General features: G+C 42.8%; 1 protein-coding gene across 1 annotated transcript in view; it reads left to right on the forward strand.

The window, feature by feature from the left end:
- Nucleotides 1-334: 334 nt before the first annotated feature.
- Nucleotides 335-23900, forward strand: part of SUPT6H (SPT6 homolog, histone chaperone and transcription elongation factor) — an 83320-nt gene continuing 59754 nt past the window's right edge. Inside the window, exons 1-5 of the mRNA XM_073616777.1 lie at nt 335-512; nt 18562-18693; nt 22014-22184; nt 22268-22341; nt 22460-22652. Coding sequence (XP_073472878.1) covers nt 18579-18693; nt 22014-22184; nt 22268-22341; nt 22460-22652 — 553 coding nt within the window. The 5' untranslated portion in view covers nt 335-512; nt 18562-18578. The remainder of the gene's footprint in view (nt 513-18561; nt 18694-22013; nt 22185-22267; nt 22342-22459; nt 22653-23900) is intronic.

Consider the following 23900-nt stretch of genomic DNA (forward strand, 5'->3'; position numbering starts at 1 on the left):
GTAAATTGCGATTTATTTTTATTATACCAAGAACGTTTCTGTCATTGTAAATGACACATGAGAAGTATTACAATAACAGCGAGCCGTGTGGTGCATTCTAACCACTGATGCGACAAGTCTCAGTCCCCTGTAATTTCACAACCTATGGAAAGCAAACAGGGACTTCGTGTGTTCGCTTTACTTTACTCTGCAGGATTTGTTTACCAAAAAAATGTCCTCAATTGCGCAATCTAGTCTCGTCATGTAGAACGCATGCGCTACAGCGGACGCTAGGTCGCGCTGTAGTAGAAGATCGCACTTCTAGGTTCGCCACGCCTTCGCGCATGCGTGTTGGGAACTCTGGCCAAATGGCCTGGAAGAGGGCGCCTGCGCACTGCGGAGGAAGTGACGTAACGAGGGGGCAACTCCGTGTTCTCCCCTTCGCTGGTCTTAGTACCTGGAAGAGGGGTCCTCGGATTTCCTCGTGCACTACGGAAAGAACCAGACGGGGAAGGAGACGCCCGGCAGTTGAGGTGAGGCACTGTTGTCCGGTAAAGGGAGCCGCCGTTCTAGGCCTGGCTGAGGGTCGGGGCGATGGTGCGGAGTTGTGATGGTGAGGCCTGGACACAGAGCAGTGCGGCGGGCTCGGATTGCCAGCATAGACACCCCCTGGGGCCTCCTCGGGTCTTATGGGCAGCTCCTTCCTCTTCTCTGGAGAGGCCTGAAGGGAGGAACATTTCTCTGCCAATTGGTAAACACATTACAGTCAGGGAGGCCATCAGTCTTCAACCAGTTCATTGTTCCTGAGAGCACAACATACTTCCCTTAGAGGAGAACACAAGGCAAAACCTTCTTTTTTTCTATCTTGGATAGAGCAAGGGAGGGTTATAACCCCTGTCAGATTTTTATACCATCTGTGTCCCATGTTGGATTTTTCCCTTCACTTCCTGTCCCATAGCCAAACAGTAAGTGAGTGGAAATCCCTGCAAATTATGGGAATCCACTGGGACCCCCCCCATCCTCTCTGCCCACAACCTTCTGAAACGCCCCAGGAGGCCGTTCACAGAGCTCAGTGCAGATCACCTATGTGCTGTGAGAGTCACAGCTGGCTTCCCACAGTAAACATGGTAGTGCTGGGGAGCCATAGACCGATGAAGAACTGGCCTGGGTGAGGACAGCTCTGGATCCCTGGAAAAGGAAGTGTTCTTTTATTAAAGTGGTTGTAAACCCAGATAAAAACCTGCAAGACAAAGGCCTGATGAGATAGTATGCATCGCATACTAGCTCTTTATGAAATACTTACCTCAGAACGACGCTGTTGCAGCGGTCCCGGCACACCGCTGTGACTGGCGCCATGTCGTTCCGGGTTCACGGGCTCTGGCTCTATGATTGGCGAAGCCGCGATGATGTCACTCCCACGTGTGCACACGGGAGCCGCCGGTAACAGCACTGCAGCTGAAGAAACGACACGAGCGAGCCGTTTCTTCTGTGCGCTTTAGCCGATGACATCGGGACATGCGGATACAGTGAATATCTCCTAAACTGTGCATGTTTAGGAGAAATTCACAGTACCTACAGGTATGCCTTATTATACGCTTACCTGTAGGTAAAAGTGATTGTACAGCATTTACAACCACTTTAAATCGGTTGTAAACTGCTGATCAAAAAAAAAAAAAACCTGCAAGGCAATAGCATAATGTGCTAGTATGCATCGCACACTAGCACATTATAAAATACTCACCTTGGAACAAAGTCCTCCAGCACTGTAAAGTCACAGCTGAGATGACGGACATGTTCCCCCTGTCTGTTTTCTGGGTTCGTGGGCTCCAGCTATGTGATTGGCTGGAGCTGCGAATAACATCACCCCTGTGCATGCGGCAGCCGCCGTTTCCAGCTCGGGCTTTGAAGGTCCAGCACGGTAAGCAGGACCTTCAGAGCGAATGCGCCGATGATGTCATCGGCTGTATTCACTCTATCTCAAACTGTGAAAGTTTAGGAGATATTCACAGTACCTACAGGTAAGACGTACAATAATACTGTATTTGTAGCTGCTGACTTTTTTTTACCTAGGGTGAAGATCCTCTTTAGCTTAACCACTTGCCGACCGCCGCACGCCGATGTACGTCCAAACTTTGCCGGCGGATATCGTTGTTATGGCAGCAGCTAGCTGCCATAACACCGGTATCCCCGTTTTTGTGCGGCGGTCGGCTTTCTGATAAAAGTGGTCCCTGCAGTGGATTCGCCCCGAGATCACTTTTATCGGTGGCGGGAGAGGGCCCGCCGCGATCTGGTGCCCTGCGCCACTTACCGGAGCCGTCGGTAGCGATCACGTCTGTCCTATAGCTGTGCCCGGAGACGAGTGAGGCTAAGATGGTCTTGTCTCCATGACACTGCTGGGCGGAAGCGACGTCAAAACATCACTTCCACCCACACCTTTTAAAGGCATATATTTTTTTGTTTTTTTTTTTAATATTTTTTTTTTTTATTGCATTTTAGTGTAAATATGAGATCTGAGGTCTTTTTGACCCCAGATCTCATATTTAAGAGGTCCTGTCATGCTTTTTTCTATTACAAGGTTTGTTTACATTCCTTGTAATAGGAATAAAAGTGACACGACTTTTTTTTTTTTAATAAAAACAGTGTAAAAATAAAATAATGTAAAATAAATAATAAAAAATGTTTTTTCTTTTTTTTTTAAAAACCCTCCGTCCCGACGAGCTCGCGCGCAGAAGCGAACGCATACGTGAGTAGCGCCAGCATATGAAAACGATGGTCAGGTCAAACCACACATGTGATGTATCGCTGCGACAGGTAGAGCGAGAGAAATAATTCTAGCCCTAGACCTCCTCTGTAATGCAAAAACATGCAACCTGTAGAATTTTTTAAACGTCGCCTATGGAGATTTTTGAGGGTAAACGTTTGACGCCATTACACGAGCGGGCGCAATTTTGAAGCGTGACATGTTGGGTATCAATTTACTTGGCGTAACATTATATTTCACAATATAAAAAAAATTGGGCTAACTTTACTGTTTTATTTTTTTTATTCAAAAAAGTGAATTTTTTCCAAAAACAGTGCGCTTTTAAGACCGCTGCGCAAATACGTTGCAAAAAAAAGTATTGCAACGACCGCCATTTTATTCTTTAGGGTGTTAGAAGAAAAACCATATATAATGTTTGGGGGTTCTAAGTAATTTTCTAGCAAAAAAACCTGTTTTAAACACGTAAAATCCAAAACGAGGCTGGTCCTTAAGTGGTTAAAACAGTTTGTTTTTTTTGCTAGAAAATTACTGACTTTTTTATTCCTGTGAAAACCAGGATTGATGGGGTGAATCTTCCCATTGGGGACAACAACTAAGGAAGAAAAGACAAAGAAGTAGGGATGCAACGATACCCTTTTTTTTTTTTTTTAATCAACAAGTGCTGATACTTTTGGTCAAGTACTTGCTGATACGGAGTACCGATACTGTGCGGTGTGATTTGCGTCCATACAAAAGGAATGGGTGCTAATCTCACTCCAAAAAAACACATGCGATTTGAACAGGAATGCGGTGTGATTCCTGTCGAAATTGAATGCTGTTTGCCCACCGCTCAAGTGTGAACCCATGCTTGTCATAGTGATTTCAGCCTGGATTCACACAGGAGCAGTGCAGGAAACCGCATGAGATTCGGACAGGGATTGCACTGAATTCCTGTTCAAATTGCAATCGATTCTTTGCAGAGCAATTTGCACCCATTCATTTTGTATGGACGTAAATCGCACAGCAAAGTATTGGTTTTGGTATGGGGAGCATTTTCATGAGTACTCATGAAAATACTCGGTATTGGCGCATCCCTATTATTCGCTTTAACTGTCAGTGGTCACAATGTCATGGCTGATGGTCTATGTCTATCATGTTCAAAATAAGGGAACATTTTAATGCTGGTAGGACACATCCAGGAGCAAATGAGTATGCTTATCGAGTAATGTTTGGGACTTGTCAGCAATAATTATTTATGTGCAAACATTTTTTCTTTTATTGGTTTGTGACTAAGCAGTCAGACTAGTTATTAAAGGAAGTTATATTGGCAAGCTTATGATTAGGCAGCTGGATCTAAGTGGACCAATGTGAAGTATATTGTAAGAGTAATACACAGGCTGTCCACTCAAAGTATGCACTATTAGGTGATTTATTCATATTTCCTATTGTGCATATAAAGAAAAGCCTAGAAGCCTAGATGATTTAAGCCTAGGTGATTTAATTTGTAGCCAGTGTACTTCAAAATTCTGGTGTTGCTTATATTTTTCCTGGCTAGTAGGAGCGTACTATTTAAACCAGGGTTTCTCAACCGGGGTTCCTCCAGAGGTTGCTAGGGGTTCCTTGAGCAATGAGGAATTTCTGCCTCTCAGATAAGTTCCCACTGACACCATTGATCGTTTTAGCTATCTGTAAGGGGGTAATTCTTCCCAATGTCCACAAGTGTAAGGGGCATTCTTCCCACTGACCATTACACTTAGGGTTGTCCCGATACCACTTTTTCAGGACCGAGTACAAGTACCGATACTTTTTTTCAAGTACTCGCCGATACCGATTACCGATACTTTTTTTTTTTTATGTCACGTGACAGTGTTTTTTTTTTAATTTTTTTTTTAACAGTGCTTTTTTTTTTTTTTTTTTTTGGGGGGGGGGGGGGGGGGGAGAACGGTGTATGTGTGTGTGTGTGTGTGTGTGTGTGTGTGTGTGTGTGTGTTTTGTTTTGTTTTTTTTTTTTTAATTTACAATTTTTGTTTTTTACAATAATTTTTTTTTATTCTTTATTGCAATATGTGTTTTTTTTGTTTTTGTTTTTTTTTTTTAATCAGCCCTGTTGGGGGGCTTTGGTGAGATATCAGGGGTCTTAACAGACCTATGATATCTCCCCCTTGAGACAGAGAAAGAGACAGAGGATAGAGATTCCCCAGTCCCTTTCTCTGCAGCCTCAGCTGCACTGAGAATGAATGGAGAGAAGACAGCGGCTCCTCTCCATTCATAAACTGACACATAGTAATCACAGGAGATTACAATGTTTCAGTTATGTGAATGGACAGAGTCAGCTGACTCTGTCTATTCACAAAGGAAGGAGGAGGGGGAGAGAGAAGGAGGGGGGAACGAAGGGGACAGCGGAGAGGCACAGAGGAGGAAAGAGGAACGGAGGGGGAGAACGGAGGGGGACAGAGAAGGAGGGGGGAACGGAGGGGACAGCGGAGAGGCACAGAGGAGGAAAGAGGAACGGAGGGGGACAGAGAAGGAGGGGGGAACGGAGGGGACAGCGGAGAGGCACAGAGGAGGAAAGAGGAACGGAGGGGACAGCGGAGGGGGACAGAAAAAGAGAGAAGAACGGAGGGGGACAGCGGAGAGGCACAGAGGAAAGGAGGGGGCATGGAGGAGGATGCAGTGACAGTCAGCTGTGAGCGATCACCGCTGTGTCACTAAAGCAGCTGAAAGCCGCTGGGGGAGAATCTTGTATCTCCCCCACGCGCCGATCACAGCTGACTTTTAGGTATCGGGTGAAGCATCGGGAGCATTTGCCCGAGTACAAGTACTTGGGCAAATGCTCGGTATCGGTGCCGATACCGATACTAGTATCGTTATCGGGACAACCCTAATTACACTAATGTATCATGAGTTGTATATATAGTCATTTTTAGCAGGTATTCCCTGAGACTGGAAAGTTATTTCAAGGGTTCCTCTGTGTTGAAAAGTTTGAGAAAGGCTGATCTCGATAGTACATTTTTCCCTGGATGTGTGACTTGGTGATATTAACCACTTCATTACCACTCTATAGCTGGCTAAAGACATGTCCTCCCGGAACCATGGCCCCTGCGCTCCCCCTGGGATGAGCATCCGGCACACCCTGTGATCGCTGAGTCCTTTGGACACAGCTGATCACAGATTGCGTTAAATGGCAAATCATAGCAGCCCGTTGCCATGTGATCAGCTGTGCCCAGTCACAGCTGATCACAATGTAAACAGACCTAGGGGCGCCCGAGCAGCTGCTCTGCGTGTCCATTCACACACACAGCCATGGCTGGGCCCTGCCACCTCTGTCCTCATTGGCTTACTGGCTGTAATTGACAGCAGCGGGAGCCAAGGCTCTCATGCAAATCGCTGGATTGCGATGGGGCTCAGCTAAGTATTGGGGGGGGGGGGGGGGGGCCTGCTGCACAATGGTTTTTTTTACCTTCATGCGTGGAATGCATGAAAGTGAAAAACATTGAGCCATTAGAACTACCCTCTCAGTCAACATTGCCTTTTTTAATCCTTATGCTACTAGCATTAGTAAATGGATACAAAAGTATATTATTATTTATTTTATTTTTTTTATACATTTTTTCAGTTACTTCCTGTTTTTCATGCCTAGGCAAATTATGTCATACATCCTAGGAGTCTTTAGGAAGGTAAGAGGGAGGGGCTTTCTCAGCGAGGCCTGCAGGGGGACAAGGGCAGATGGATTCCAGGAAGTCCACTGTGCAGCTTGCACAGAGTGGCCCCGAGCCTGCACTTCTGGGGTCCCCCGACGGCTCCTCCCCGCATCAGATAACCCCCTGGGAGAAGCGCTCTTCCAGGGGATTACCTTGCGGGTGCGCTCCCGAGTCTATAGAGGCCGAATGCAGGACTCGGCACTGCCCTCCAGCGCCCGCGTCAGTGGATTTGATTGATAGCAGCGGGAGCCAATGGATGCGCTGCTATCAATCTATCCAATCAAGAGCCGGGAGCCAGTGGCGAGAGAGACAGCGCTTCCCCGCCGACTGAATGAAGAGGTTTAGGTAAGTTACACAGGGGGGCTAGGGGGCCGGTGACTGGCAGGTGTTTTTTCACCTTAATGCATTAAGGTGAAAAACACGTACCTTTACAACCCCTTTAAGCTTGTTCTGTAGTTAGTATTTTTGTGCGGATGTGGTCATTCTCATTTATTGCGGTACATTTTACTGCATACGTCCAGTGCTTACCTTCTCGACCATCGTAGCGTGCCAAATAGGAGCATTTACAACAAATACTGTAGCTGCTGACTTTTAATATTAGGACACTTACCTGTCCAGGGATCCCGCGCTGTTGACACCTCAGCCGATTTTTGGATTGGTCCTCGGGTTTTGCCACCACCCCCCCCAGGCCTAGGGCAGCACAAAAAAAACCTAAATACACCACTGGTACTAACATTTCTAGGTAAAGTTGATCCAGGGAAAATCTGATTGCCTCTCTGGTATCAGGAAGGAATTTTTCCCCTGCTGTAGCAAATTGGATCATGCTTTTCTGGGTTGTTTTTTTTCGCCTTCCTCTGGATCAACTGTGGGTATAGGATTGGGTATATGGGATTGTATGATATTTTTTATTTTATTTATTTTTTATGATTGAACTGGAAGGACTTGAGTCTTTTTTCAACCTGACTATGTAACTAGGTGTCCTTTCATGAGATAATTTATGAGGGCTTGTTTAGGGATGGGGCAGTGTAGGGGTTTGGGTGGGCCAACTGGTGGCGAGTAACCCTTGAGGCCTGGCTAGTAGCTCAGGATTTGAAACTTTTAGCCCTTACATAGGATATAAGGCAAATTGCCTTATCTGTGCATTAGTATTGCATTCGACAATAAAATAGGTTAAATTGCCTTACTAGTTGCAGGAAAATCTTCATTTACTTATAAGGTGAGTAGACTTGTAAATCTAGATGTTCAGTATCAATGCACTTTGGACATAATATTTCATTTTGCTGGCAGTTTTGGCGTGCATAATTGCTTTGCTGCTCTTATTTTACCTGCAGTAAAGAAAGTGGCATGCTAAGTCATTTGAATGTGAAGACAGACCACAGACCACAATTTGTTCCACTTATGCATTCTTTCAAAATATTTATACTTTTGAGAAGTGCCTAAATGCGTCTTTGTTCTAGCTTCCTGTAGTTCTCCGTTCATCAGGATGAAGAAGTTGAAAAGGCTCCATATAAGCCAATCAGTATTTACTGCGCTGTTGTCTGATTGGGGAGAGGATAGAAATGACCTCATCATTGAATGTCTTTCAAATTTAGTCAGTTTTGTGCAAGCTATATTGCTTTATATTTTTTAGCTGTTTTGGCAGTTAAGACACGGGTCACAAATAAGTTTTTATTGTATGCCTACACTTGCATATTAAACCGCGGCCTTTAAAAAAAACCTGCAAGACCATGGCATAATGTGCTAGTATGCATTGCATACTAGCATATTATGAAAGGCTTACCTTATAACATAGACATCCAGCGGTGCGCTGTCACTGCTGACAGGGCTTTCATCTTCACCCGGTCTTCCTTCTGGGTTTGCGTGGTCCGGCCATCTGATTGGCCCAGCCATGATGACGTCACTCCCACATATGCACATAGGAGTCACGGTGCACAGCTCTAAAGGGACGGCACAGGTATGCCGTTCCTTCAGAGTGCATGTGCCAGTGATGTCACTGGCTGCTTGCAGTGTCAATATCTCCTAAACAGTGCAAGTTTAGGAGATATTCACTGTATCTACAGGTAAGCCAAACATTTCAGAGAATAACATACATGCTAAAATTCCTGGTTTCTCCTTAACCATTTGCTTACTGGACACTTTAACCCCCTTCCTGCCCAGGCCAATTTTCAGATTTCTGCGCTGTCACACTTTGAATGACAATTGCATGGTCATGCAACACTGTACCAAAATGAGGTTTTTTATCATTTTTTTCACACAAATAGAGTTTTCTTTTGATGGTATTTAATTACTGGGGGGGGGGGGATAAACCGTTTCATAGCTTGTTCTAAAATTTTGAGAACAGGTCATTTTTATTCTTCGCTGATGGGCAGGCCCCTTACTCCGATCTGTAGTCATCCGAGTATCATTGACTCGGTCATCACAGAGCACGCCGCGCTGTAGCAATTACTGCACCCTCAAAGAAAATCAAAGGTTAGATCATTATAAACATAGTACCAAAAACAAGTTTAAAGGTTGATCCTAACAAATTGGGCTACTGCTTGCCCAGGGCACAATGAGCTTGGTTTTGCTGTAAATGTTCCATTAGTGTGGCCTTTTAGGCTAGGTTCACACTTGTGCGGGGGTTAGTTACACTCGCAAAATTGCACACGTTCCCGACCCAGACAAAACGCGCTGCTCTTCAGCAGACACATGGGGGTGCCAATAATTCTTAATAGCCCTTCCACACTTCTGCAAAACGCCCATGTTTTCATTCAAGAGAAACCACATGATGTTGCAGCACCATGCAGTTTAGCGCGGCACAATTTAAAGAAATTAAAAAAAAAAGTCTGGGACTTCTTTATCTGCGGGTAGGGCAGGCCATTGAAATGGGTGGGCTGCCCTATTCGCGGAACGTGCGTCACGCTGATGCGAACCTAGCCTTATTGTAAACAAACAATAAGAAGGAAACAGGATACAGAAACTATACTGGGTTAAGAAAGAGGAACAGAAACATTAAGTACGATGTTAGTAGTTTATACATAGAAATCTGGCATGTTAAATCAGATGAAGGTCACATTACAAATACCACAAACCCAAACAGTTTTTAAAGGTATGGGATTAATTGAATGTTGATCCTGATGAATGCCGTTGCATCTTTTTCTCTTGCCTATTTTACTCAGGGAAAGCAGCACAACTGTTCTTTATAGTCCATATTCATTTATTTTGGTAATTTTAAAACAAAGATTGTTATTTCTGGGTTCAAAAGCAAGGGTATATCCCCAACAGCATTCCATGAAGTAATTATCTAGAACTGAAATACGTTTTGCAAAAAAAAAAACAACTTTTTCTGGTACAATATTTTTGAGATATAGGAATACAGTCGCAGCATTCTCACGCAGGGGATACTGTCAGAAGGCATAGCATAAAGCCATGTAAAAAATACACATATAGAGTGTCTTAAGGCATAAACTATTGAACAATAGTGACTCTCTGACCAGAGTCGGAGGTCAACACAGGGTGTCTGAGCCTTAGGGCCGTGGACTTCGGCTCTGTGACTGGCTGGAGCCGCACGATGTTGCGCATGCGTGCGGGAGCCGTCAGTAACTGCACACGCTGGGGGAAGAAATGGCACGGAGGTCCGTTTCTTCACAGTGCATGCGCCAATTACATCATCGGTGAAATATCTCATAAACGGCGCACGTTTAGGAGATATTTCCACTACCTTATAGGTAAGCGTTATTCTAGGCTTACCTATAGTTAAAAGTCGCTAGGGAGGGTTTAGAGCCACTTTAAGGTGGCCATAGCAAGAGATGCTAGGGGTGTGTTTTTCAAAGTGATTTCTCTGCAAAATAAAACGTGACATGGAAAAATGAGCGCGTTTGATTTTAATGTTAAAAATGAATTAAACAGCATTTTTGGTTTGTTGCGCTCTGGTGCAGTGTCACTTCGCTTTGAACAGCACAAACATTCAAATGAATTGGGGACTTGACCTTGTATCAACAAGAGGAAAATAAAACCATAATTTTTGGGGTGCAGCACTCCAGTTTGAGTATAAACTAGCTTTTTTTTGGGGGGGGGGGGGTTTGTTTTGCTGAGCTGGCGCCTGGTTTCTTGAATATGCCCAGCCCTGGTTAAAACTACGTAAATGATTTAGTCGCGAAAGGAAGGAACACCGCTTGCCAACCCAGTGCATGGATATGTCAAGGAGTGTGGCCTCAGCCAGTGCTGATCAGGCCACGCCCCTTAAATCATTCTGTTGGTTTTGTGATTGTTTTCTTTTATAGTTGTGATTCATATATATTTACACTGAACTCAACATTTCTGTATTCCCTAATAGAGCTTTAAATGTATATTAAATTCAGACAGTATGCATTCCTGAACATGAGTTGGTATCAGGGAGTGCACAGCAGAGCTCAGAATAAGGGAGGAAGAGATAGCATAAGAAGTCAATTAGCTCTGCTGCAGTGCAGTGAGCATTTTGATAGGAGGAGAGGGCAGAGTGACAAAGATGAGCTTATCGGTCTGTTGCCTTTCCCCTTAAAGCAGCGCTCCACAACCTCCCCGGCGCCAGGGACCGGTCTCACAGAAGACGACAACCCATCCAAAGACCGGGGGTTGTATTCTGGTCATATAGCAGTATGGGGTTGCAGCCCAAGGGAATTTTAAGACATGTAGTCCCACTGCAGGACCATGCTCAACTATGTACAATGCCAAGCAAAGCATGCTGGGACTTTTACTCCTAGTGGGAAGTCACTGCCTGGCAGGAAATGCTGAGACATGTCATCCTGGAGGAGAATGCTCAACTATGCATACTGTCATACAAAGCATACTGGGACTTGTAGTCTTCCTGGAGGAGTTTATTCAGCTTTGAATACTGCCATGCAGAGATTGCTGGGACATGTAACCCCACCAGTGCAGAGCCCCAGCCTCAGTCTGTATTACTACCCCTCCCAACTGCAGACACAAACAAGGCAGGCTGACATACTCATAGTTGAACATGATTTCTATCGCTGTGTTATTCCCCATTCTTCTTCATACATAACACTCTGGGTGCTGCAGTATAAACGGTCCGATGGGAAACACAGCACTTCAGCACTTCATTCTTTAGTCTGCAGTACCAGTTTACGGACAGCCTCAGGCTGAGATAGGATTTGGAGGCAGTGTGCTGACAGGGAAGGTAATGTTCCGCAGATAAAATGTAAGCCTCGCTTGCTGCCGCAGTGCAGCCCAGCTCCCAATAGGCCGTGGACTGGTACCTGTCCGGGGGCTGGGGACCCCTGCCTTAAAGTCAAACTAAATTGCCAGAAAAAAAGACCTTTTCAGCCCATGGAGCTTTTTGCCCTAATGTGGAAGTATGCACAGAATATTTGCACATTATGGCACACTTAACCTAGCAAAACAATCACCCTTCAGTGCTGTGATGTTCATGCTTGCCTTCATCTCCAGTGCTTCCATTTCTCCTGATCATCTTCCATATTCATTCTTCAGCCATCTCAATTACCGCACTGGAATGATGTAACTCTGAATATGCATCAGGGTTATTTCATCCCAACACAGTACCTTGCTGGGAACCCTACGCTGAGCTGTACATGCATGGTTCAATGTACACTTGGAGAGAAAAGTGCTCACAGGTAGGTAGACGCATCTATTACCCAACAGACAAACACAGTCCCATGCTTTCATTTTTAATTTTTTTTAACAAACCTATTTTAGCTCCACTTTATAACTGTCTGTCCACAAACTGGAGAGGTGGACGAGACATGTTAGTGTTACGAAACGGAGAAAAATTGGGTAAGGAATACAAATCCTTTGACATGCACATTTTTACTTTGTTCATGCTGAACAAGACATGAGGAAGAAAATTGTTGCGGTTATAGATTTGTCGAGTTGCATGGCTAAACAAAATAAAAGTGCTAGGATACCATTAAAAGTTTGGCCACTAACCCCTTCTGCTTCCAGAACAGTTATTGCATTAAAAAAACAAAAAAAAACTTTTTTGTCCTGAAGATTGATTAAAGCTCCCCAAAACATATATTTTCTGAAAGCAAACACCCTGGAGAATAAAATGGTGGCAGTGCAAATTTATGACACACGATACTGGCATAACAGTTTATCAAGCACAAATTTTCAGGAAAAAGTGCACTAAAGTTAATTTTAGGGTACACAATATATTACTCGTGAAACAGTGATAAACTTCTCTACCTGAAGATTTCCACCAGTGCTTGACAAATTTGCTTTGAGTGTAGGAGTCAGCTAAAGTTAGAAGCCAGATTTAACTAACAAAGCTTTATTTTAAATGACAAAACCCCTTCTTTTATATAGTCCTGAGATGCACGACACAGATTTATACATGGAGAATACACGGAGGTGCCGGTATGTGAAGAAAAAAATAAATAAACTTTAGCTCTGCTGCAGGTTAGGTGTGGGTTTTTTTTTTTTTTTTTTTTGTAGATGTTAACCACTTGCCTACCGGGCACTTTCACCCCATTCCTGCCCAGGCCAAGTTTAAGATTTCAGTGCTGTCAAACTTTGATGACTAGTGCGCGATCATGCAACACTTTACCCATATGAAATTTGTAGCATTTTTATGAGACAGAGCTTTCTTTTGTTAAACAAAAAAAGGCCGAAAACTTTGAAAGGAAAACAAACATTTTTCTTTATTTCTGTTTGAGAATTTAGCGAATAAGTAATTTTTCTTTTTCACTTATGTGCACTGATAATCAGGGCATTGATTAACAGTGTAAAATGTGCCTGTCAGAATTGCCGGTTACCGGCTCTCCTTTCCTCACGCTGTGACCGCACGTGAGGAAAGTACTGCTGATAACAACCAGTAAGTCTGTTTACAATGTGATCAGCTGTGATTAGACACAGATGATCACATGGTAAAGGATCACTGTGTCCTTTACCTTGTTCTTTGATTGGCCTTTGCAATCCCAGAGTGCACCTGATGTGTGTGCACGGAGGGAGTTCTTGAAGGAAGTCAATAGACGGCCTCCCAGAACTAGCTGACTGCGCAGTCGGCAACCAGGTGCCCAGCGCCAGGAACTGCATGTCCAGGACATCGGGCAATAGAAATTGCTCGCTCACGCTTGGGAATAGGCTGACAAAGGCCCAGGCACCAGGATGCAATTTCTAGTCCTGGCACCTGGGATTTGCTGAGCCCTTGACTACACCTTAAAAGCCCCTACAGGTTATCACTTTAGCATTAACCATGACTAATGCCTAGAATTATTGCTCTCGCTCTGGCGTGCACAGCGCTATGTGTTGGAGATGATTGAATGATAAATTGAGGCAGCTATATCGACCGTTCAATCGATTTGATGAACAGTTCCTCCAATACAAAAAAAAAATTATTAGAAATAATAAAGCTGACTAATTCTGAGAATAGTTTACTTAATGCAGTAATTCTTTAAACACAATGGAATTGGGTGAAAGTACAAACTGCAAGACTAGAAAAGTAAATTAAAATTTATTTACAGTAAGTCACTTTACCAAGACCACTAACGGTTCAACCATTTGCTGCTCCGCCACTGTGCAGAGTGGGTGGCATGTGCAGACTTGGTTACATATAAATCCATGATTATGCCGGTTGCTGTTTAGGTCAAATGTACTGTTCATATTCGCCAGCACACCATGGATCGTCAAATACGTCCGAATCTTTATCGAAGAAAGATCACGTCACAGAAGACAGTGCAAAGTTTTGGAGCCGCGCAGGGCCCCTTCGTCAGACATGTGATGACGTGCAAAAGGCTAACATTTGTAACGTGTAGCGTGGTCATATTTGTATGTAGGCACCCCTGATACCTGTGTTTATGCTTGTGTGTCTGGGGGAGGGGGGGGGTAAATGCTTGGGTGTAACCATGACTCCTCATGTCTTACCTGCCCTCCATTGAAGCACAGATATTCGAAAGCGACGGCCAAACCAGGAAGTGATGTTAAACCCCTTTCACACTCGTGCAACTTTTCCTTCGGCTTTGGACATCAGAGTTGCATGACATGTCATACCCCATGATTCCCAATAACAACCATTCAATTCTGTGCGACTTGAAAGTAGTCCCTGTACTTCTTTGGTCCGTCTTTGAGGGCAGCAGAGCCCAGGAAACATGGCAGGGAGCTGCGGATGTATCTGGGGGTGCATGGAATCCATGCAGCAGTTGTACATCCGGCAATCGGCTTGTCAGACTTACAACATTTCAATAATTAAACACCCTTGTGGCAATATTGGATAAACAACTCGGCAAGTAAGAGAGGATTTCTGTACATGAGTAGGTTATCAGAGACAATCGAACAGAAAGAGAAAGCACATCCATTTTCTCAATCCCTTAACATCCTTGGGATGCTTTAAGGTCCTGGACTTAAATTGGTAAAACAAGCTGCAGCCATGACCTTGGTATCATTTTTTACAGTCAAAATTAGAGGTCGACCGATATATCGGCTGATATTTGGCGTTTTTTACTTAATCGGCATCGGCTGATTGTGCTGATAAAAAAGGCCGATTGTAACTTCAGTCGTGACTTGCAAATGACTTCTGTAATAGAAGTTAGTGTGTAGAAGTTCTCAGTTTAACCATTTAAAGACCAAATCTTTTCTGACACTTGTTGCTTACAAGTAAAAATCCTGTATTTTCTGCTAGAAAATCAATTAGAACCCCCAAACATTATATATATTTTTTTAGCAGAGACCCTAGGGAATAAAATGGTGGTTGTTGCAATATTTTATGTCACACGGTATTTGCGCAGCGGTCTTTCAAACGCAATTTAAAAAAAAAAAAAATACAGTAATGAATAAAAAAAAAAAAACCTAAGCAGTAAAGTTAGCCCATCTTTTTTCGTCCAAAAGTTTTGATTACCTGTTTTTGTGTATTTAATATTTAGGATAGTTTTTTTTTTTTTTTTTTTCTAAATTATACATACAAGTGAACTGATTGGAGGTTTGTTTTGTTTAATGTTTAAATGAAAAAAATTCTGTATTACTTAAGGCTGCTTTCACACTGGAGCAGGCATGCGTTGACGGTAAAACGCTGTTAGTTTTAGCGGCGCTTTACCGTCATTTTAGCGGCGCTATTCGGCTGCTAGCGGGGCGCTTATAACCCAGCTAGTGGCCGAGGAAGGGGTTAAATGCGCCCCTGAAGCGCCGCTGCCAAAACGCTTTGCAGGCGCTTCGGCAGTGGTGCGCATTAATTTCAATGGGCAGGAGTGGTGGAGGAGTGGTATACACCGCTCCAAAGATGCCATTTGCAGGACTTTTTTTTTACATCCTGCCAGTGCATCGCCTCAGTGTGAAAGCACTCAGGATATCACACTGAGACTGCAGGGGAGCCGTTTTACAGGCACTTTACAGGCGCTATTTTTAGCCCAAAAGCTCCTGAAAAACGCCCCAGTGTGAAAGGGGTCTAACTGTTAGATTTTATGAGATGAAGGGAAAAAAGAAAAAAAAAAAAATCGGCCAAATATATCGGCCCAAAAAAAATCGGCATCACATATCAGCCATCGGCCACCGCGATTTCTAAATATCGGCATCGGCCAGAGAAAAACCCATATCGGTCGACCTCTAGTCAAAATCGCCTGTTCAGTTAAAGTGACCTGGTGGATGCAGATGCAGCGCAAAACAGCTCAGCACAGAGGATGGATTTTGGTATCCGTTTGAGTGAGCCCTCAGGCTCCATTCACACTAGCGCGTTTTTTGATGCATTTTGCATTTTGCAGAAATGCACGGGAATTTTTTAACATGGGTTCCTATGGAACATGTTCACATCAATGCCTTTTTGTATCTCTGCATTTTTGGAAAGGGTCAGGGACTTTTTTTCATGCAAATTGCAGCGTTTTGCATGTAATAGAATTCAATGGACAAGCATCAAAAATGCAAGTGCACCGTTTTTGCAGCGTTTTTACCATTTTTTTTTTTTTTTTTTTTAAATTTTTTTTAGACTGTAAAAAAAAAAAAACTGTAAAAAAAAAAACCCGCAAAAACGCCACAAAAACGCTACAAAAACGCTGCTCAAAAACGTGGCAAGCATGAAAAAAAAAACTCCAAAAACGCTCAAAAGCAACATGCATAGGTGTGAATCGAGCCTAAATCTACACTTTGTGCTACAAACCCTCTCCTTGTGGATTTCCATTTATCTGAGCCTTCTGGGGCAAGGCTTTGTTTGCAGGCACTAAACCACAAGCTGCTAGGGCTATGTAGATATCATTTTTGTTTCTGGTCCTTATACTGTTTAGTTGGTAAATCTGAAAAAGGTTAAATCGTTAACACCTTCCGCCCGGCCTACAGCAGATTAATGGTCGGGAGGGCCTTTCGTCCTCCTGAGTGGACGTCATTTGACGCGATCTGTCACCGGCTGTGTCCACCGGACACAGTTGATGACTAATAACTATACCTGCTTCCTACCGGTATTGTATGATCGCTGTGACCAATCACAGCAGATCACATTACAATTGTAAACAATCGAGGGCTTCCTTTCATGCCATCCATTGTATACAATTGTTGCTAGCTGTGATTGGTCATAGTCATCAAATGGTACAGTGGCAATCACAGCCCATCTTTACCATGTGATTAGATTCATTCAGTAAAAATGGTTGCTTATACCAATGAAATTCATTGGTGTATAAGCAATCAAAATGTGTAAAAAAATAAATAAAATTAAATCCTGATCACTTCCCCAGAGCAGTACGGTGTTACTACGGTAACACTGTATTGCTCTGGTCAGTGTGGGGGAAACAAAATAATACTTTTTTAACATTTTCTCTCTCATAACTTATTGTTACGAAATGAGAGGGAACATTTTAAAAAAGTAGGGGTGCACCGAATGGGTTTTTTGGTGCCAAAACCGATACCGAAAATGAAAAATACACTAGGCCGAAAAGCGATACTGAAAATAAAGTTTTTAAAAAATAATTATATTTTTATATACAATTGTATTATATTTGACTTTTTAATTAATATCATCAATTTAAATTAATATAAATTTATTGTAGGCCATTATTGGCACCTTTTGGTGCAAGAAAAGCTCAAGAAAATTCAGTCCAGTCTCCAACCATCTTGTATCATGTCCCCAGTCTCTAACCATCTGATAGAGGAGAGATCAATGCAGCCTGCCTGATAAAAAAAAATGCATGCACAGTGTTTTCCATGTATTCCAATGGCTCTAGGTCACACCATGGATTCAGTTTCTGGTACGGAGATTTCACATTGGAGAGACAGCAGCGGCTCTTTCAGGGCGCTTTGCAGGTGTTATTTTTAGCGCTGTAGCGCCTGCAAAGCGCCCCAGTGTGAAAGGGGTCTAACACAATTGCTGCGTGCAGTTAAGATATTTCCTTACGTGAAAGTTTTATATGAGCACCGGAGTTGCCCACAAAAATATAATAAAGCATGGAATGTTTGGTGCTTCTCAGATCTTAACATTGCTATTGACTAATATGTGCACGGACTTAGTGTATTTTGGTCCATATGGTCGATTAGTATTACTATAAGTACCTTTTTTGTGAAATGACTTCTTTTGCTGATCGAAGCCGTAAATGCTAGTTTTTTTGTTTCAATGTTTTGACCTGTAATAATGTATGGGATTGTACACATTCTGGCTTGCAACCAGTTTATTCAAAATCACTTACTTCTGTACTTTGTTTACTTTTGCAATAGAAAGTATTAAAAAAAAAAAAAGAAAAAAGTGTGCTGCAATATAAAGTTGGCTTTTGGGTTTAAAACTACTTTAAATCAGAGTGCAGTTGTGGTCACTTCTGCTATGGTTATCTCACATCAGTGGCATCCGTTTACTTGAATATGACCTCACTGGATTATTCAAACACTATATAAAAAGAAGCTGTAGTGATAGGCTACTTACAGAAAAAGCAGAAAAGATCCTGTTGCTGCAGTTTTGATCTTTGTCTTTTTCTGTCCCCTTTTCTTGATCTTCATTCCTGCAATCCTATCACTTTGACGGTAAGAGGATGCACAGGAGCAGAGACCCAGGGAAGTGCTGGGTTCATCTCTTACCACTGGTCTATTACAATCGCTATCGGTCCATCTTTCTCTTCTCTATAGTACAATTGTACTATCATCTGTTACCAGTTTGTGTTGTCTTGCATAGAGTCAACGATTCTACATAAAACATCTAATTTCTGAGAAATGACGAATATATTGTAAGTATTTCATATTTTGTTTCAGAAATAACACATACTAAAATGAACATGTCTGATTTTGTGGAGAGTGAAGCCGAGGAGTCTGAGGGAGATTACAATGAGGATGGAGATGTTGTGCAGAGGCCTACCAAGAAGTTTGTAGAAGATGATGATGATGGTAAGTTTTTAAGTACTAAGACAATAATTTATCGATGAGCAGGGTACTATTGGGATGCAGGTTCTTGTGTTTTTTCTTTTTTTTTTTTTTTTCTTATAAAATTTTGTGCAGGTGAAATGCTTCATGTTTGATAGTTTTCAACTTTTTGTGTATACGTGTTATGGGATAAGGTTCCATGAGATGGGGAGAACAGAATCTCTGACAAGTGGCATGGAATATCACTGGAAACCTAACTGTATAGGACTTTTGAAATCAGGTTATTTAAACCTGTCGTGCAGGTAGTTCTCAGCCTTATTTTACCTTGGAGGAACCCTTGGCAAAAAGTTTGCTATCTCAGGGAAACCCCTGAAAAAAATCTGCAGCTCACAGAACATTGGATCTAATCAGATAGCTGTAGATATAACCAAAATTAACAAAGACCATTAAATAATAAAATATTTTTTAAAAAAGTACCTCTTTAGGACCATTTCACACAGGGTAGGTCCGTTTTGACGGACTTCGCTTGCTCAGGGGGATCGCTCTTTTAATCCCCGCTGAGCAGGCGGATGACAGGTCCGTCTCTGCTCACTGTGCAGAGACGGACCTGTCAGAGTCCCACTCTCCTCTATGGGGAGATTGGATGAAAACAGACCGCCTGTCCATTTTCATCTGATCTGCCAGGCGGATGGAAAATAAGACCACCACATCCCTCTGGATTTGGCAGACAGGATCGGATAGCGGCGGATGTCAGCGGACATGTCCCCACCGACATCTGCTGCTTCATAGCGGTGAATGGATTGATCAATCAGGTCCGCTTGAAAAACGGACAGGCGGACCTGATCAGACAGGCCATGTGAAAGGGGGGGGCCTGAATGTGAAACTTGGGCTTGCTTTTTTCTGCACAAATGATCAGCTCTGGGTGGAACTTGATATAAGGCAACAGTGCAGTAATTTACAGTATGGTTTCCCTGCACCGCTCTGCAAATCGATAACACAGGGCTTCTCAACTAGGGTCCTGAGAGCCCTCCCCAAGTGTTCCGCTGCGTATCAATATTGTGTAAGATGTATATCTGCCCAATGTTTTCAATATGCACTTACAATGCGCATTGATACCGGATGCCACCTCTGCGGTTGCGGCTCCTGTCAACTCAGATGCCAGCACCGGGAGGAGTGCAGAGTGATGGAACAAGTGGCTGGATCAAGAGGTCATATCCTGTGTATGGCAGCTGTAAATGCAGACTATGGAGGGGGAGCAGAGAGAGCAGAAGCATGTGGCTGAATTGAGTAGGATAACAGGAAGTGGCATCCAGTGTGAGGCAGTGCTGAATGCAGACTGTAGAGAGGGAGAGCAGAGATGAGAGCAGGGGCACATGGCTGGATGAGACTGAATGTACCCCCCCCTCCAAGTCTATATTCACTACACACACACACTCTCGATCCAACCATGTGCTTAAGCTCTCTGTCCCCGCCTCCCACGCCCTCCCTCCCCCCACTCTGCATCACACTGCTGCCATACAACAGGATCTTGCCTCCTGATCCAGCCATGTGCTCTTGCTCTGTGCTTCCTCCCTCAATCTGTATTTAGCACTGCCCTAGGAAGTCACCTCCTCCTTCAGTTCCTGATGTCTGCACTCCTCCCAGAGCCACCCTCTGAGTTCACAGAAGTTGGAACTACAGAGGAGACATCTGGTATAGTTGCACGCTGACAATACCGACTGTCAGTGCACATTAAGAGCAACACTGGGAACAACATTGGCTGGTATACATCCCCCACAATATTGAATTACAGCAGAACCCCTGGGGACTTTGAACCCCGGTTTTAGAAACCCTGCTGTAGGCATATGCCTTTCCTTATTGGTCCCACCCCCCTTATCAACCTACAATTGTTTTTTAATTTTTGAATGTCAGAATACAATAGTTTATGTGAGATCCATGCTGTTCTATGTACATGGAGGTCTCCTAATTGCTGCTAAAAGCTGGCGCAAAAACGCTATTGTGAGCTTTCTGGCTTTTTTTTAGCTTATAGTATGCATGAAGCCTTAACCTAGTGTGCAAGGAGCAGAAAAAAATGTAGTTTTTGGGAGTGTTTTCCTGACAGGAAAAAAAAACGCTAAACACTCCTAACCTCTTTTTTCAAGTTTTTTTTTTTTTTTTTTTTCTTTGTGTACTGTAAAAATGCTAATAAAACAGTAACACTTCTAAACGCTACTACAAAATATGCTATCATAACCATTTTTCTTCCAGCATTTTATTTTTTTATTTTTTTTTTTTAGCCTTTTTTTGATTTTATAAAAAAAAACTGCTAGTGTGCACAGTAGTTTCTAAATTATCTCAGAGGAATCTCAAACTGACCCCAAGTTGATTCCATCGACAATAGCCCAGCATATGCAGCTTACCAGTCCTTAGATGAGGTGTCTAAATTTTTTTTTTTTGCGGTTTTTGTAGCTTTTGACAGGAGTTTTTTTAAGGTGTTTTTCAACTGACACCCTAATCACACCATTGACATTGAAATTGTGCTACTTCATTTGAAGTAGCATGGTTTCAAAGTAGCATTTCAGTGCTACTTCAGGTGCCACTTGGAAGACATCTGTGCCAGCTCATGCACAGATGTCTATGCGTCGCACCTGAACTTGCAAAAAGTAGTGCAGGAACTACTTCAAATGCGGACAATAGGGTGCGACTTGTCATGTGATTTGAAAATGTCAAATTGCATGACAAGTCGCACTGGTGTGACTGGGGGCTATAAAGTGTAGAGTGCTACTAAAAAAGGGATGGAGAGCTGCTGTTTAAACAGAAAACGCACGCCAAATGTTTGAAAAAAAAGCTTATGTTGCGCTTTGCAGGCATTTCCATTGATGTCTATGGGGGCAAAAATGCACAATTCTGCCTTTTAAAGTGGCCCATGTACTTTTTTGAGCAACAGTCATTTTGCTACAAGTGGCAGGATGCTAAAATGTGAACAAGATATAACTCTGAGATCATTTAGAATCTATTGCGGGGTGCTTTTGACCTGCAGTTGACCTCCTTTATGAACTGCGTTTGACCTGCTTCTACTAGGTTTTGCATTTTTGTTAACTGGCATAGGAATGCAAAACACAATTTGAAACAAAATGTACCCTGCCGATACAGGTCCAAAATGTGTCAAAAACCTGGAGTGTTTATACTCTCATGGATTCTCATGCAGCATTTCTTAAGCATGGCTGTTGATTGGATCGATTGATATATAGCAGCAGGGTCACTGGAAGAGAGGTTTCATACTTGCATATGAATTATTATGAATATACAGCACAATTTTTATTTGTTACGTTTTTTTTTCACCATTTTTTTTTTCTTTTTATTAGATGAAGAGGAGGAGGAGGAAAACCCAGAGGACCAAGATGAACAAGGAAATTTGAAAGGTTTTATTAATGATGATGATGATGATGAAGACGAGGAGGAGGAAGAAGAGGAGGGCGGCAGAAGTGGTTCTGAAGGATCAGAAGTTGAAGTTGGTCACAAGTCAAAGAAACGCCGTAAGTTGTTGTTCTGAAATATTGAAGGCATCATTTACAGTTGCCTTGTCACTAATATTACTTTCTCTCTGTGAACTTGACAGAGAGACTCGATGACAGACTGGAAGATGATGATTTTGATCTAATTGAGGAGAACTTGGGTGTGAAAGTCAAACGTGTAAGTAATACATAGCATGTTATATACTTTGATATATATATATATATTTTTTAATCTCCGATATTAGCAGTCAATTTCTATATAAGTGCTGTATTTACCTGGCTCTTTACCAATACAGCAAAAGTTCAGACGTGTGCGAAAGATGTCCGAAGACGAGGATGAGGAGGAAGATGCAGGAAAGGAGGAGCATGAGAAGGAAGCCATTGCTGAGGAAATCTTTCAAGATGGAGATGATGAGGGGAGGCACGAAGCTGCTGACCAGCCACTTGTAGATGGTGAAGGCGATGAAGAGGAGGATGATGAAGAGTCTGGTAGGGCTTTTAAAATGTGCTTGCCTAATGTTAATGAGTTAAAGTAAAATTCAATAGAAACACCGAATACCCCCACAGGTAGGCGGGACTTTAAAGGCAACCACCTATACCAGTATGAGTAGTTATAAAACATACATTTTATTAAATCCATATTGGAGTATGCATGTACGATTCTTTAAAATTGGACGGCTAGAGTTGCATGTATCTTGTATATTTTTTGTATATCTTGCACATTTTTTTACTCAAACTGATGCGTTGCAGGATTCGATCCTTTCCTCAGGGGTATGTTTGGAGTAAAAAAGAGTGTATTCAAGTTTCTAAAAACAGTGTACTAATCAACTTTAGTATGTACATAACTGCAATATACAAGTTTCCTTCAAACATGTCATATGGTGATTACCTACCATATAGAATGATCAAATTTACAAATGGCCGTATATACAATTAAATGAAGACCAGGTGCAGCTCTGCCAGATGGAGAACAAGGTAGTATGTTTCCGCCAAAGGGTCCCATTCCGCCCCACAAAAGTCCTTTACCAGAAAGATCACTGGTGAGTTGGAAATTATGTGATAGTGAGATCTGGAAATAATAATGAGGCTTAAAGTGATACTAAAGTGTGTTCTTTTTATAAGGGGAAAAAAAAAGAAAAATTATGTTTTACTTACCTGCTCTGTTGCAGTGGATTTGCACAGAGCAGCACGGATCCTCCTTTTCTCGGGTCCCTCTTCTGTGATCCTGACCCCTCCCTCCTATTCAGTGCCCCCACGTGTTGCCCGCCCCCTCTCTCTTTCTCCTGATTGGCTGTCAGTCAGTTAGCCAATGGCGCCACGGTTGTGTCTCAACCAATCAGGAGGATAGTGGACCAAGGAACTCGTGGATGTCACTGGACAGAGATGAGGCTCAGGTCAGTATTAGGGGGTGCTGGGGAGGCTGCTACACACAGAATGCTTTGTATCTTAATGCATAGAATGTATTAAGCTAAAACAACCTTCTGCCTTTAGAACTGTTTTTTAATATGCGCATGTCGGTCTTTTAAAGTAAAGATGACAAATTCCTATACTGCCCAACAAAAGAGACAGATGCTAGCTTGACTGCGTGGTATCTATCTGAGATATTACTCATGTTAAATCTCCAACATGAATAGTCGTATATATCCAAAAGGAAGGCTATAGTGTTGCAAAATAGCACGAAGAGCGTTGTAAAAATGTTAATGTGAGACCCCAGGAAGTGGGTCCTATGATGGTCAA

Source organism: Aquarana catesbeiana, linkage group LG02 (genome assembly GCF_042186555.1).
Source record: "Aquarana catesbeiana isolate 2022-GZ linkage group LG02, ASM4218655v1, whole genome shotgun sequence".
Lineage (NCBI taxonomy): Eukaryota > Metazoa > Chordata > Amphibia > Anura > Ranidae > Aquarana > Aquarana catesbeiana.